Source organism: Gambusia affinis, linkage group LG02 (genome assembly GCF_019740435.1).
Source record: "Gambusia affinis linkage group LG02, SWU_Gaff_1.0, whole genome shotgun sequence".
Classification (NCBI taxonomy): Eukaryota; Metazoa; Chordata; class Actinopteri; order Cyprinodontiformes; family Poeciliidae; genus Gambusia; species Gambusia affinis.
The window spans coordinates 22226493-22240086 of record NC_057869.1 but is presented as its reverse complement, the minus strand read 5'-3'; the positions used below and the strand labels follow the sequence as shown (position 1 = coordinate 22240086).

Genomic DNA, 13594 nt, shown 5'->3' with positions numbered 1-13594 from the left:
TGCGGCTGCTGAAGCGACGGTTTTGCGGGGAGGTGTTGTGTAAGTTTGGGTTTGTTGTGGAGATGTTGTGGCGGCGTCGGTTTGAGGCAAATAAAAAAAAATAAAAAAAAGATCGGGGCGTTGCTGAGGTGAAGTCACTGGGAACACAGTGTGAGAAATCTACAGACTGTTCTTTAGATTTTATTTAAGAAAAAAATAAAGTTTAGCAATATGCCTTAGGGTTCCAATTTTAAACACAAGTGCAAAACAATTTACAAATCAGGAAAAATGAAAGAACAACAAAATGCATTTTCATTTCAATGACCTGCTTGAATTCCCAAACCTCAGAGGAATAACTTCTAGCTCTTTCCAAACTGAATGTTTGAAGCTCCTCCGATTCTCTTTGCACACTCGACATCCATCATTTATTTTTTTAAGGGATGAGATTGTGCCACCTTTCTGTGTCAACAGAAGGAAATAGGTGTGCAACAACCACAGAAACCTTGAGAATCCTGGATCTAAAAGAGCAGAGACAGGTACCAAAGCTTTGACAGACAGAGATGAGAGGAAGCAATCATTGGCACATTTTGTGCAGACATAAGAGAGCTTAAAGGGTCGAAACCTTTTAATACTTTCTATATGAGACTCAAACATTTAGAAGTGAAAATCATGACATGCTTCAATGTTTTTTCGCCATCCTTTTCACCATCAGGCTAAAAAGAACCAAAATGCAGCTCGTGCTGATGATGGCTCAACGACAGGTTTGATCAAAATTCATTTTCAGTCAATTTAAACTCAGCATAGATAAAGATACTCCCATGATTATTGAAAGGAGCAGAGAAAATAACAATTGGTAAGTATTCCTGTCCAGCTGCCTAAGACAAATGTACTCACTCACAATCTGAATATATCTTTTGTTTATGCTTGAGTGAAAACCTGGCTTGACATTATCATGTTCTCGCTATAAATGTTCCGTCTCACAGCAAACGTTTTACTGGAAGCAACAGTGAAGGAGCCGCAGATCAAGCTAAATTACGAGATTCATGTTTTAACAGCTGCTGGGACTGGGAGCTCTGTGAGGCGGGTTGATGGATGTTCTTTCTCTTCTTTGTAATGTTTTTATCATTTTCCTGGAAAAATAAATAGTTTGGTCTGTTTCTTTTGAACTGCAAGTTAAGTCAAATATAATGTTTATTTGGCATAAACATTTTTATTTTATTTATTTTTTTTGCTAAAAAGAAAATTCTCCAAATTGTGTTTTACCAAACTGGACTTCTTTCATCTAAACCTTGAAGGGGCAAAAGGTGAAGACCCAGAGTTGTTTGTGCCTGTGCTCGGGCGGACGTGTGTTAGGACCGTGTTATTGACTAAAATAACACGGTCCCAGACAGTGATTCTCTGCAGACCAGACCCAAAGAACAGCATCTCTCTCTTTTGTGGTCCGGCTCGGAGTGACCCTCTTCCCTCTGCAAACGCAGCCGGTCTGACTTTGCGCACACACCCACTCACTTCGTCCACAGAGTGCCTCTCTGCCGCGGTGGAAAGTGACTTCATCATTCCAGCGCCACTGAGTAACGTTAAATAGAGAGGTGGAAACCATGCCTTTTGATTTAAGTACCGCAGCACTACAACACCACATTCAGATGGGGGAACGGACACCGGCAGTGCTTGCTTACAGAACAAACACTCAAGAAGCTGGCAAAAAATAAAAAATAAAATAAAGAACATCAGTCTGTAGAAAGGGGTCCAAACATCCTGCATGAGTGAAACAGTGGGTATTTACTGTATAGTTTTTTTGTGTACTTTTTCTGAACCATACCATTTTCTTCTATCTGTTCTCCATCTGAGGCACCTTTAAGCAAACACTCTGACGGCCGTGAGCCATTCCTCAATTTGTTTGTCAGTTTCTGAAGATTAGCTTCTGGGGAATTTTTGTGCTTCCTTGATTGAAATCATAAGGCTTTATTACATAACACAAAGGGTGGACGGTGTGCAGCGTGACTCAACAGGGTGAAAGGCTCCCAGTGCAGATTTCAGCGAACCTGTCTCAGTCTTCTAGAAAATTCAAACTGGGACGGAAATCCGTCCTCCGCTCTGACAAACGTCCCTTTAAGAAAGAACTGCTAAAGTTAAACACAAAGAACTAATCAAAAACTTGGAAGAGCTCAAAGCCTCTGACTGAAAATTTGCAGGATGACAGAAATCCTACAGATGACAAAAATTCTTCTTTACTTTGTCTTCATGACCTACAAAAAAATTTCTCTGACTAAATAAAACCAAATGATTTCAAAAAATGCTCTTAAAGGGCCATTGTGCATTTCCGAGGCATATAGTGTCATTTTCTAGCACAATCACGTCGTTATAAAAACGCTATCTATACTAAATGAGGGAAAAGAAACTTGACTTCATTCTACAAATTGAGATTCTGTCTCTTTAAAAACTCTCTTTCTGAAACTGTTTGCTAATTGCTGCTGGCTAGTCTGAAGGAGCTGAGCAGGAAAGTCGCGAGGGAGGGCTGCTCCGTAATGCGGGAGCTCGGAAACTTGGAAACTGCCGATCCAACGAGGAGCTTCACCCTGGAGGGAGGTGCTAGGTTCATCCAGGGGTTTTGCACAGCTGAATGGTTCCCATGGAGATTAAAAGATTTCTCAAACATGCGATAAAAAAAATAAAAAAATCAAGGCATCACTCCAGGTATGTTTTTGATGAGGTAATGACATTATGACAGGATGTAAAGCTAAGAAAAAGTTGATTTTACATAACACTGCCCCTTTAAAGACTTCTGATTCGTCGACATGTTTTCTAGCTGATGCTGTTTGAGAAGTACTACGTTTCAAACAGTAAAACGTAAATAAATACAGTAAAAAAAGTATCATATGTTAAAAAAAAGTTAAACTTATTTTAACATATAATTAATGCTATATAATGTCATTAATTCACAATGGCATTATATAGCAGCTGGTACCATTGATCTCGTGCTGCATAAAGCGGTAATTTGCAGAAAACACTATAATCCACAGTTGGACTAAGCTAGATGACGTAAGAGTACAAAGTGTTTATTTCTTGGCGGAAACGATGTGCTGAGCAGGCAACTCGCTTCGCAGGTTAAGAGCGCTGGCTGATGAAGCTGGAGGTTCTCAAACCGAGTCTAATCTCTAAACTGATACAGCACAGCTGTCTCTCTTTAAACCCGCGGTGTTTATGTTCGCTTTGCGCGGACAAAGTTACCGGGCGGTGAAGTTGAAGAAAGTGGTATATTAAGATTACACAGATTGATGGGTTGTTATCGGTCCAGAGAAATCCTCCTCCAGATGTTCAACGTGCGGCATGTGCAGAAACGAGGCGCAAATTGTCAACTCAATCCCCACAGCACAGTGGTTTCTTAAAAAGTGAAATACAAAGGGAGGCAACCAAAATGGGATTTAAAGCGCAGTCTTGGAACTAATGGTTTGAAGAGATGCCTGGTGTTCTTGTAGGAATCCAATTGTTTCACGTGTCTGATTTTCTTGGTGTTTTTCCCTGCAACGGAAGGAAAAGCGAGAAACGAGCAAAGATGTGATGAAACCCGCAATAAATGCAGTAAAAACCCCATGCTGTCCGTGGGGATCGGACATTACCTGATTTCACTCACTGCGTCTTATCTGTAAGGAATTTTAAACAAACCGCTGCAGCGCTGATCAACTAATCCTGTTATTTATGTAGCCTTCCACATTTTTACAGCACTTCAGGCTCAAATCAGTGAAAGCAGATCCAACTCTGTCATCCTCTGCATTCCATCCGCCGAGGCGGGGCTGCGTGTTGTGTACTCGGCCTTGGCCTCCAGGGAGTGATCTGTCCTCTTGAACCACACCAAGAAAACACCAGCGTTTATTAAAGCCTCGGTCTCGTTTCCAGCTTTATCCTCTTACGCGTATCGTCTAATCAACGCAAGTAGGAAAGTCCTCTTTCAAGAAAAACCTGGGCCGCACAGAAATAGGAGTACAGAGGTGGATCTCCACGCAGTGAGGAGAAAACGTTTCATTTAGAGGAAAACCTTTTGTGGAAAAATGCCTGAAGCTCTTCTTTTCATCAAAAACAGACGGAGGAGCCACAAACCAAACTTTTCTGGGCCCAAGTTTCTTATCAAAGCCATTAGAAGATAACGTTACGTTTCAGCTGCTGCTGCTCTGAAAGACCTCTGAGCAGGATGGCTTTGAACTGAGTCGACAATCTCTCTCTCTCTCTGCGAGGCGTCTCCTGACATCCCCAAAAGTAAAATGAAAGCGTATCAATGAACACTGGATGATGAAGATTCAGCACTTCAGAGATAAAGCAGAGACATGTTACAAGTGACCTTGGCTTTTTTCAGAGGAAAATGTCCGATTTAAACACTGGTATAAATCCTTCAAAGTTGGTTTTCTCATATTGTGTGAAGCAAAGCTGCTGAGCTTCTAAAATGGTTTCAGATTATTAAAAAAATAAATAAATAAAATAAAATAAAAAATGCAAAAGGCTGCATGTTAAAATCATTCTGACTTGCAGGCACACTTTGTCCTGGTTGTGGTGAGAGTCAGTGACCGAACTAAATTTAAAAGATTAAATGCTCTAAAATTGTGTACTAAGTTTCAAAATTTAGACTAAACAAATCACTGAAATATTTACAACCAGTTTAGTTATCATGAAAAAGCCTTTCGTCCTGCTACTCTAACTGGATTTGATCGAGTTGATTACCGGATGTAATAAATTCACACTACATAAATTTGCATTCTGATTTAGCATTTTTAGTCATTATTTTTTGTTCTAGTTTTACTTGTAGAACCATTGTAAAGTCTCCTAACAAATGTGTTCTTTTTTTTCTTTTTTTTTTTTTACATTTACAGGAATATTTTCTCTCATTTTCTTCCTTGTTGTTTTCAAGTTCTAAATCGATTCACTCTCTGGGCCGAGAGTGGAAAAACAGTGATTTCCTTCTGGGAGGGCAGGAGAAATCTTGCTTAGAAATACTTATTATGTAACTTGAAGCCCCCTCCTCCCCCAGTTAGGAGGGGTAAGTCTGTTCTAACTGTCTGGTTTGTAAATACTGGAAAGACTGGAGGGGGAACATGTGCTCCATGTTCTTTGTTCACAAATAGTTACTGGAATAAAAAACTGGGTTCCTATTTTTTTTCTAACTTAAAAAAAAGTAAGAGGGATAAAAGCTGTTTGACAGCATTCCCACTATGAGAAACTCTTTATAAAACTAAAGTTTTAAATTGCCTATCAATGGAAATCAGCTTTAAAAATCCTTCTCTACGTGACCCTGTGATGCTGAAAAATAACATCCATCTTCATTTTCAGCTTTCTGTCATCTTTGCGGTTTTAGTATTTGGAAATGCTTCCCACCACCGCCGTGTTTCATCAGTCTTGCTGTTCTATTGGTGATACGAGGTGACTTTTGTGTCAAATCTACCTTCAGGTTATCAGTTCGACAAAAAATGCATTTTACTTTTATCAGACACAATCCCAGGTTAAGCCAGGTTTGGATATTCTTTTGGAAGAAAAGGATGTTAATCCTATTTAGTCGAGAAGACGACTAAATAAATGTTTTTAGATGGGCCCGGACAATCTGTTTTGTTTTTTGTTTTTTGTCTAGAATAGATCAGACAAAGCCACAGAGTAAAAAAATTGCAGCAAATTTGTGCGTTTTCTTTTTTCCACTTATACAGCAATGTGCACACTTCCTCTTTAATACCCAGTATGATCATTTATACTGGTCTTCACCAGAATACCATCTGCAAACATCAGCTAAATCAAAAGACAGGGTAACAGTTCAACTTCTCTGATCAGCATTTTTTGGGGGGGTTTTTTAAAGCAGATTACGTCAGAAATTCTGATATTTCGTCTTTGCACTTTATTCCAATGTTTGAGAAGATCACGACTGCAGCTATAGAGAAAACTCCCCATCATGAACCACCGTATCTGAATCCAGTGAGTTCAGAGTGAAGAGCACATCTTCACTGTGTCACTGGCAAAGTGACTTGCTTTGTTTTGAAATCGTACTAGTTTTAAACAATACAAAACAGGATAAACTATAACAAAGATTGTCTCCAGGTACACCACAGCTGCATAATACACAACTACTATGGGCCAAGCTATTGTACACAACTCTGATGACACCATTTTAGTTCTAAAATGACAATTACTCTAATTGAAAAACAACTTAAAATGCAATTAAATGAAATGCATCATCTTTAGGTTTTCATAAGCTCAAACACAGCCTGGCAAACAGTAAATATAGACTTGATCATTATACGTAAAATCCTTTCAAAGTCCATGAACTATTATTTAAATGTTTATTGCTCAAATGGATGCAAGTTTGTTTCAAATCATGTTTGCAAATTTTGAAAAACTTTGGTTCTAGGTAACACAGGTTAATCCAACAAACTGCATTATGTGCTATTAGGACAGCAAGATCATTACTTTTAAAAATGAAAACCTTTATTGAAATGAATGTTCACTTTCTCAAAATCTAGATGGTTTAAATTGAGAAATTGTTTTTTGCATCCAAACAACTGTGATATTTATTTGTTGGATTAGAAAAAATAAATATTGCAAACCTGTGGTTTATACAATAAACCACAGGTTTCCTTATACAAATGTTTCCATATTGATCTGACTTTTTACATCCGACTCTGTGACAGGCTACTTTTCACCATCTAGTGGCTGGCAAGCGCATTGCATCAACGTTGAGATCCATCTATCCATTTTCTAACATCCTTGTCCCTAATGGGGTCGGGAGGGTTGCTGGTTCCTCTCCAGCTACATTCCGGGCGAGAGGCGGGGTTCACCCTGGACAGGTCGCCAGTCTGTCGCAGAGCAACACAGAAACATACAGGACACACAACCGTTCACACACACACTCACACCTAGGGACAATTTAGAGAGACCGATTAACCTGACAGTCATGTTTTTAGACTGTGGCAAGAAGCCGGAGAACCCGGAGAGAACCCACCATGCACAGGGAGAACATGTAAACTCCATGCAGAAAAACCCCGGGCCGGGAATCGAACCCAGGACCTTCTTGCTGCAAGGCAACAGCTCTACCAACTGTTCCACTGTGCAGCCCCCAACGTTGAGATGTAAATGAATCTGCAATAGTTTGGCTCAATGCAGTTTGGTTCATATTAAAAATAACATCATATTGTTGCTTAAAAGGCTAAATGATGAAAGAGTCAGTACAGGATGATTGTCACACCTCCGTCTAACACTGTCTGGAGCCTTCTGAAAGAAATGTCTCCGCTCTTTCATGCAAACTGTATCCCCTCAGCTCTTTGATACATTTTATTGTTTTGTCGAGGATTCATTTTGTGTGTTTTTCACCGTTTTGTTCATCTTTAGATGCTTCTTCCTATGATTGCAATTTTCTTGCACAAAATGTAGAAATAGAAATAGTACATCGTCTGTTCTTTTCAAATGTATTAACATCTCTATTTGTATGTTTTTACCTTTTGTACTATAGACGTTTCGTGATTGATTGATAGAATAAGTGTAAGAAAATAATCTGCAAAAATCTTAGGAAGGCAGAAGTGATAAAAACTGACAAAGCAATATTTCATACATACATTTATTTTATATAAAAGAGAAACAATGGTTGTAATATTAACAGTTATACACACAGGGATCCGTCACTGGAAAACTACGGTGTCCAGCATGGCGGCTAGGCACTGAACGATGTTGGAGGTCATTAAAACATCTACATGCTCCTCCAGGTGTCTCTTTGGATCCTGAGAGAAGAAATGAAGATGATGATGATTTTACTAAATACATAATGTGCTTTAACAAGACTTATCAGCTCCATAAACAAGCAACATTACTAAGAGAGCAAGTTGACATATGAGCAATAAATCAGCTTTGAAATTAATGATATTTTTGACACGTAAAAAAAAGAAGAGAGAGAAAGAAAAAAAACTAAATCAATACCTGTTTTCCAACATTCTTGATAGCCAGCTGCTCCGGGGTCATTTTATCTTCTTCTTCAACAGCCTGAGGTGAAAACAGTTCATTTTATTTCAAGTAGAACACCTTTTTTACTGTGTCATCCAAAAGAAAAGTAAACAAATGGGGGAAATCTAGCATAACCACAAGTAACTGAACTAAATCATAATTATTGGGTAAAAGTCCCACCTATAAAAAGGTACCAACTACACTTGGTTATTAAGCAGAGAAATATTTTAAAATCAAAACGACCTCTTATTTAGTTGGAAATATTTCTAAATGGCGAGCCGCCAACTCTAACAGACTCAATGAAACCTTGTCGTGTTGTAACCCAACAGGGCTCAGGTTCTACCTTATTGTAGTTCTTGGCCAGCTCCAGCATTTCTTTGACGATCGTCTCGTTGAGCTTGCAGTGCTCACTGTAGTCCAGCAGAGTCAGGCCCTCCATCCAGCTCTTTTTATGCAGGTTCAGCAGCATCTGAAAAATGAATAGAATGGATCAGGTTTCACAAGAAACAAAAATAAAACTAGATGGCGGGTTGGGGGGGGGTCTTAAAATATGAACTTCAAACCTTTTGCTCCAGCTCATTCTTCCTGTAATTGATGGTGATGGAGTAGTAGTGTCTGTTAAGTCCATGAATCAAGGCCTGAAAGAGAGTAAAACAGATTATTAAGTGCAACAAACATACAGATTTATATTGATTATCAGGAAAGGTCACAGGAAAACACAAGAAAAAAAAAGTTACAAACTGTTTTTACAAATAAAACAGTTCGTGGCGCATTCTAAAGGTTTATTTCAGATAAACTCTCTTAACTTTTGTCTGGTTCTGTATGTGGCTTACAGAACCAATTGCGAGATAATTGCAATTTTAAAATTGCTCCCGTTTTTATTCTAATGTAAAAGTGACCTGGATTGACGGCTTGTTGAGATGACCCAGGTTGGATGTAGTTTGCCTTGGTTCGTGACCCAGCACCATCATGTTGGCATTAATCAGTCTGAAGGCATCAATAACCACCTGAGGGCAGAAAAAATAAATAAAAATCAGTTTTCCTAAATAATTCAAACTTTGATAGAGTGCCACTGATTGAACTTAGGGTCCCCTGTGCCCACCTTTCCTTTGACACTCTGAATGGGATCAACTACCACGGCGACGGCTCGCTCCGACAGCGCCTCGAAGCTCTGCTGCGTGTTGATGTCCACACCCGACAGCCAGCAGCCAAAACCAGGGTGACTGTGGTACCATCCTACAACCATCTCTGGTCTGAAGAACACAAACAGGTGGGAAGCAACAGCGTTTTAATTTTCGATTTTCTTAAATTCAAAAAAAAAAAGGAAGGAAAATAAACACACATTCGTATAATCCTTCTTCAATTTGCTTTTAAGTGGAATTAAATTCTGTAAAAACAAGCGTGGGACTTTGAGGTTCCTTCTTTAACAAATTCAGAACGCCGATCTTGTTGAGCCGTACCTGCCCGTCTGCTTCAACATGTCCAACATCTTAGCCTGGAAGACGGGGTCCACAGCTTCTACACTCACTCCCTGTGAGGCACACACACACACACACACAGCTTAGTGAAAACGAACAACAACGAGAACTAGGGATGCCAAACTACTTGAAAAGTAGAAATTTATGAAAATGAACCAGCAATTTTTAACCCTGGCACAACGACGGTGAAGTCTTCTAATGATGGTGTTAACAGGAGAAGAAATGAAGATTTGGAGGGGAAGCAAAAATAAAATGCAATATTCTTTTAAAAAAAACAATGTCAGAAATTGCAAAACCACTCCTAGGTGAATTAATAAGTTTTTTTCCAGCCTGCTATGCTTACTGCTCATTAACCTAATTGTAATAATTTATGTCTAGAAGACTTTGAGGCAACTAGTGATGACAGTGTCATCATTTTTACAGGACGTCCTATGAATCCAGGTTGTGTCTACAATGCTGTTGCAGCAATATGAGAAATGTACCATGCAAGATTGCAATATTAGCTATTCATGAGAAGAAAATAACTCAGTTGACATAAATATTTTTAGGTGTAATGATGTTTTTCCCCTTCAATTTTTTACAAAAAGTTGCAACCGCTTTCCTACAAATTTGTGTGTGCAGAGAATTCCCCTCTCTCCCAACTGCAGTGTGCAGCAGTTACTGTGTGTGTGTGTGTGTGTGTGTGTGTGTGTGTGTGTGTGTGTGTGCGCGTCTGTGCTCAGATGAGAACACACTTTTAGTCTAACAAAACACAAAATCTCCACAACATGCAATCTTGATTTTAGAGGGGATACGTACTGTTCCTGACTGAGGCATGGCAAACACATCGATCACTCGCACTGTGTAGTCGTCAACAAATTCTCCCAGCATCAGTCCCATGACCTCCATTGGCACACCGGCACGCCCGTGCTTCAACATCTGATGAGGAGGGACGGCAAAAAAAAGAACAAAAAGAAAAAAAAGAGAGGATATAAAAAGGTTGGGCTTCAGGTATATGACAGATTTAGCTCTGATGAGGAGTTATTTTATTACCTTAAGCAGGGCCAAAGAGGAGATGTAAACCTGTTCTGCAGTGTCCACAGCAGGAGCATCTGTGGGGGGTCCCTTATGAAGCAAAGGATAAATCATTGTTACACACCACAAAGTTTTTGCAGCTACATTAGGAAAAAAAAAGGCACAGAAGATGAGTTACATCAGTCTGAGCTTGAAAGTCACAATGAAATAACTTCGCAATACAAAACCTCAATCAAGCTCAATGCCATTCTTTTATGTACAAGGACATTTAAAATGTACCTGGCCAAGCCCTGGCATTCCACCTCCAAGCCTCAGCAGCCGGTCCATATTGAGATCTGTGAACACATTCCCAGAGTCTTACCATTAAACTCCAGCAGCAAATATTTTAATGTAATAATATATGTTAAAAATATTGTACACTATTAAAAATGAAATAAACAAATGGATAAGAAAAGGCTTTGAAGATCAGATAGTCATAAATTGCTTAGCAGTAATAAAGTGAGGTTCATTAACTATTTACGTTGTCCTCTTGATAAATAGTAGACGATTTTGTTTATATCGCAATTAGATGTTTGTGGCGGGAATTACATTTAAAATGTCATTTAGGCCGAGTGTTAATGATTTTTTTCTTTTTTAGAAAACTTTCGTCATGTAATCATAAAGTGACAAAACATAGACTTATTTAGTATGAGAAAGCAAAATAATACAGCTAATGCTAGGCTGATGTAGCCGAGTTGCTCACTGCTCTGAAACGTAAACACTCAAATGAATATTAAACTATTCATAGACGCCATTTTATTATGAACCAATCTGAAAGTTGTCACATTTAGGGTGTAAAAAGTGGTTATCAAACAAAGCATACACCTAAATTAACTTGGTTGCTAAATACACAGTAGCGTTATGTTACCGTTAGCTAACTCATGCTAACTTAGCTTACATGGCTTAGCGGAAAAAAACGAGCTTTTGTGTGAACATCACATGTACCCAAAGCTGTTAAAAAGTCTCTACGGAGCGTCTTCAATGTACATCTGCTTTTACCTGCTGTCAGATGTTTCAAGCGATTAGATGAATGTTTTTCAGCGCACAGTCAGACCAAACCAGCGAGCTACAATGAATCAGCCAGAAACCAGAAGTCTTTTTTAGACGGAACTACTTCCGTCGCACGAAATTTACGTTTAGTGTTGACGCTCGTCCGGCGCATACAGAAATTAACCACTAGAGGGCGCCACCTTCGTTGTTGCAGGTGACTTTCCTGCACTTATCTGTCGTCTCTGCCTTCAAATGACCTTTTAAAAAGGGAGATTTGGACATAAAGAGTCTTTGAGAAGCTTCTGCAGAGTATTGAGCATTTCTGATTCGACAGTACAAAGAAATGAACTAAAATGCCTCGACACGTGTGGGAAAGAAATCCTCTGTTTACAATGAATGCTCTGCACCATAACGGCACCAGGCCAAATTCCTTGCATGTAAAAGAACTTGGACAATAAATTTTTGATACTGATTCTGATTAAATGGTTATATTTTACAATGCTTGTGAAGGTGAACATAAAAACAAACTTAGTGATAAAACTAAGTGTTTACCTTATTGCAAATTAATTTGTACACTTCACTTGTTATTGTCAACTTGAAAACTTGCTTTGAATGCGTGATTGAGTGAACCAATCAGTGAAAGGTATTTTAATTTAAACATAGTGCTGTTTCAGAATTTTCATGCATTGACATAATTAACACCATTTTGGTTGTACTCATTCTATATGAAACCTCTGAAGATGTTTTACTTAGCTGCTACTACTGCAAAAGTTAAAAATATGTGAAAATTTACATATCAATAAGGGCAAAAATACATGTCTCACACAACTGTTTGCTCTTTCTTTGTAGATATTTTTAATGCATTCGTATATCTTGGTTTGTTTTGGAAATGATCACAACTGATTCGAGAGGATGGTAGCAATACTAGGGTTTGTTTTTCTTGGCCACTGAGATCTATTAAATCTGTGGTGACTCACACTGGGAGAGTTACAAGACATGGGACAAATGAATAGTGGAACAAGGTTGTTTTGGTGCCTGATGTTCTAGTTTGCAGTAATTTTATGTACTGCCACTAAGGAAACTTCTCAAACTGTTCTTGAGTGTGAGTGGCAAGTTCTGAATTGATCTGATGCTATTTTTTTTTCTGTCCTGGGAAAAATACTCCCTCTTTATGGGAGTGAGTCTGCATGATGTTGATTGTCTGCTCCTGGACTTTTGCTGTGATTCTGGAACAAACTGCAACAACTTTGTGGGAAAAATGACCAGTTTCCAGTTTCAGAAACCAATGAAATAATGAAAACAGCTGGGAATCACACAGCTGGAACTGTGCTTGTTCATCACCTGTCAATTAAATTCAAATTAATTTAACTCAGTCTATTTATATAGTACAGATTCCCAACATAGGCACTTTGCCAACAAATAAAGTTAATTCAATCTTGAACTACATGTTGTGCTATGGATCACACGAGGTCGAAAGCATTAGAAATAAGTTTGTCACCGTTATAGATCTAAATAATTTTGTCTTTATTTCCGTTATTAGAGCTCTTTAGATCTTAGAACGATGGTTGTTTTTGTGTGTGGTTGTGCGCACGTGAGCTCTTTTAGCTTACTCACTAAAAGATCTCATACATATCAGTTATTTTAGACAGTTGTACGTGTTGTCGGAAAACTTTAAGCGGTTTTATGCTTTTAATGGTCTGGTTGGAACCAGTCCTGCGTATTCCAGGATGTGGATGTCGAAATTAAACTCAGCCGTCCAAATACTTTGGTGAATCACAGTTATGTCATGATTTGTCAAGAAGAGCAATTACCTATTCTGAAGAGTGGTTACGTGAACCTTACCTCTCTGTTCCATCTTCTTTTTCAGACTCCAGGGAAACAGACACTGATCATTTATTATGACTCTGATCAAGATTCAGTAAAACTGATTCAGTAAAAACGCTTAAATGGACTGAATTTATACCCTTTCTATCATACTGACGACTCAAAGGATTTGGTTTTGCTGTGCAGCAGACATATTTGCCCATCTGCATTTAAAAGAAATGTATTCATCAACACGAGGAGGAAGCTGGTACCAAACTGACAACCTTCCAATTGCAAGAGTCTTAATCTACCAAGTCACAGTCGCTTTT

The 13594-nt window shown here is 38.7% G+C and overlaps 1 protein-coding gene across 1 annotated transcript; it reads right to left on the bottom strand.

Annotated features, from left to right (window-relative positions):
• Window positions 1–7547: 7547 nt before the first annotated feature.
• psmd14 (proteasome 26S subunit, non-ATPase 14) lies at window positions 7548–11601 on the bottom strand. Its single transcript, XM_044143819.1, has 11 exons — window positions 11472–11601; window positions 10713–10768; window positions 10452–10523; window positions 10218–10337; window positions 9402–9472; window positions 9044–9194; window positions 8841–8948; window positions 8505–8579; window positions 8285–8410; window positions 7918–7980; window positions 7548–7721 (listed from the first exon to the last, which is right to left on the bottom strand). The coding sequence occupies exons 2-11, from the start codon at window positions 10758–10760 to the stop codon at window positions 7623–7625; spliced, it is 933 nt and encodes a 310-aa protein (XP_043999754.1). The 5' UTR covers window positions 10761–10768; window positions 11472–11601; the 3' UTR covers window positions 7548–7622.
• Between the last annotated feature and the right edge of the window lie 1993 nt (window positions 11602–13594).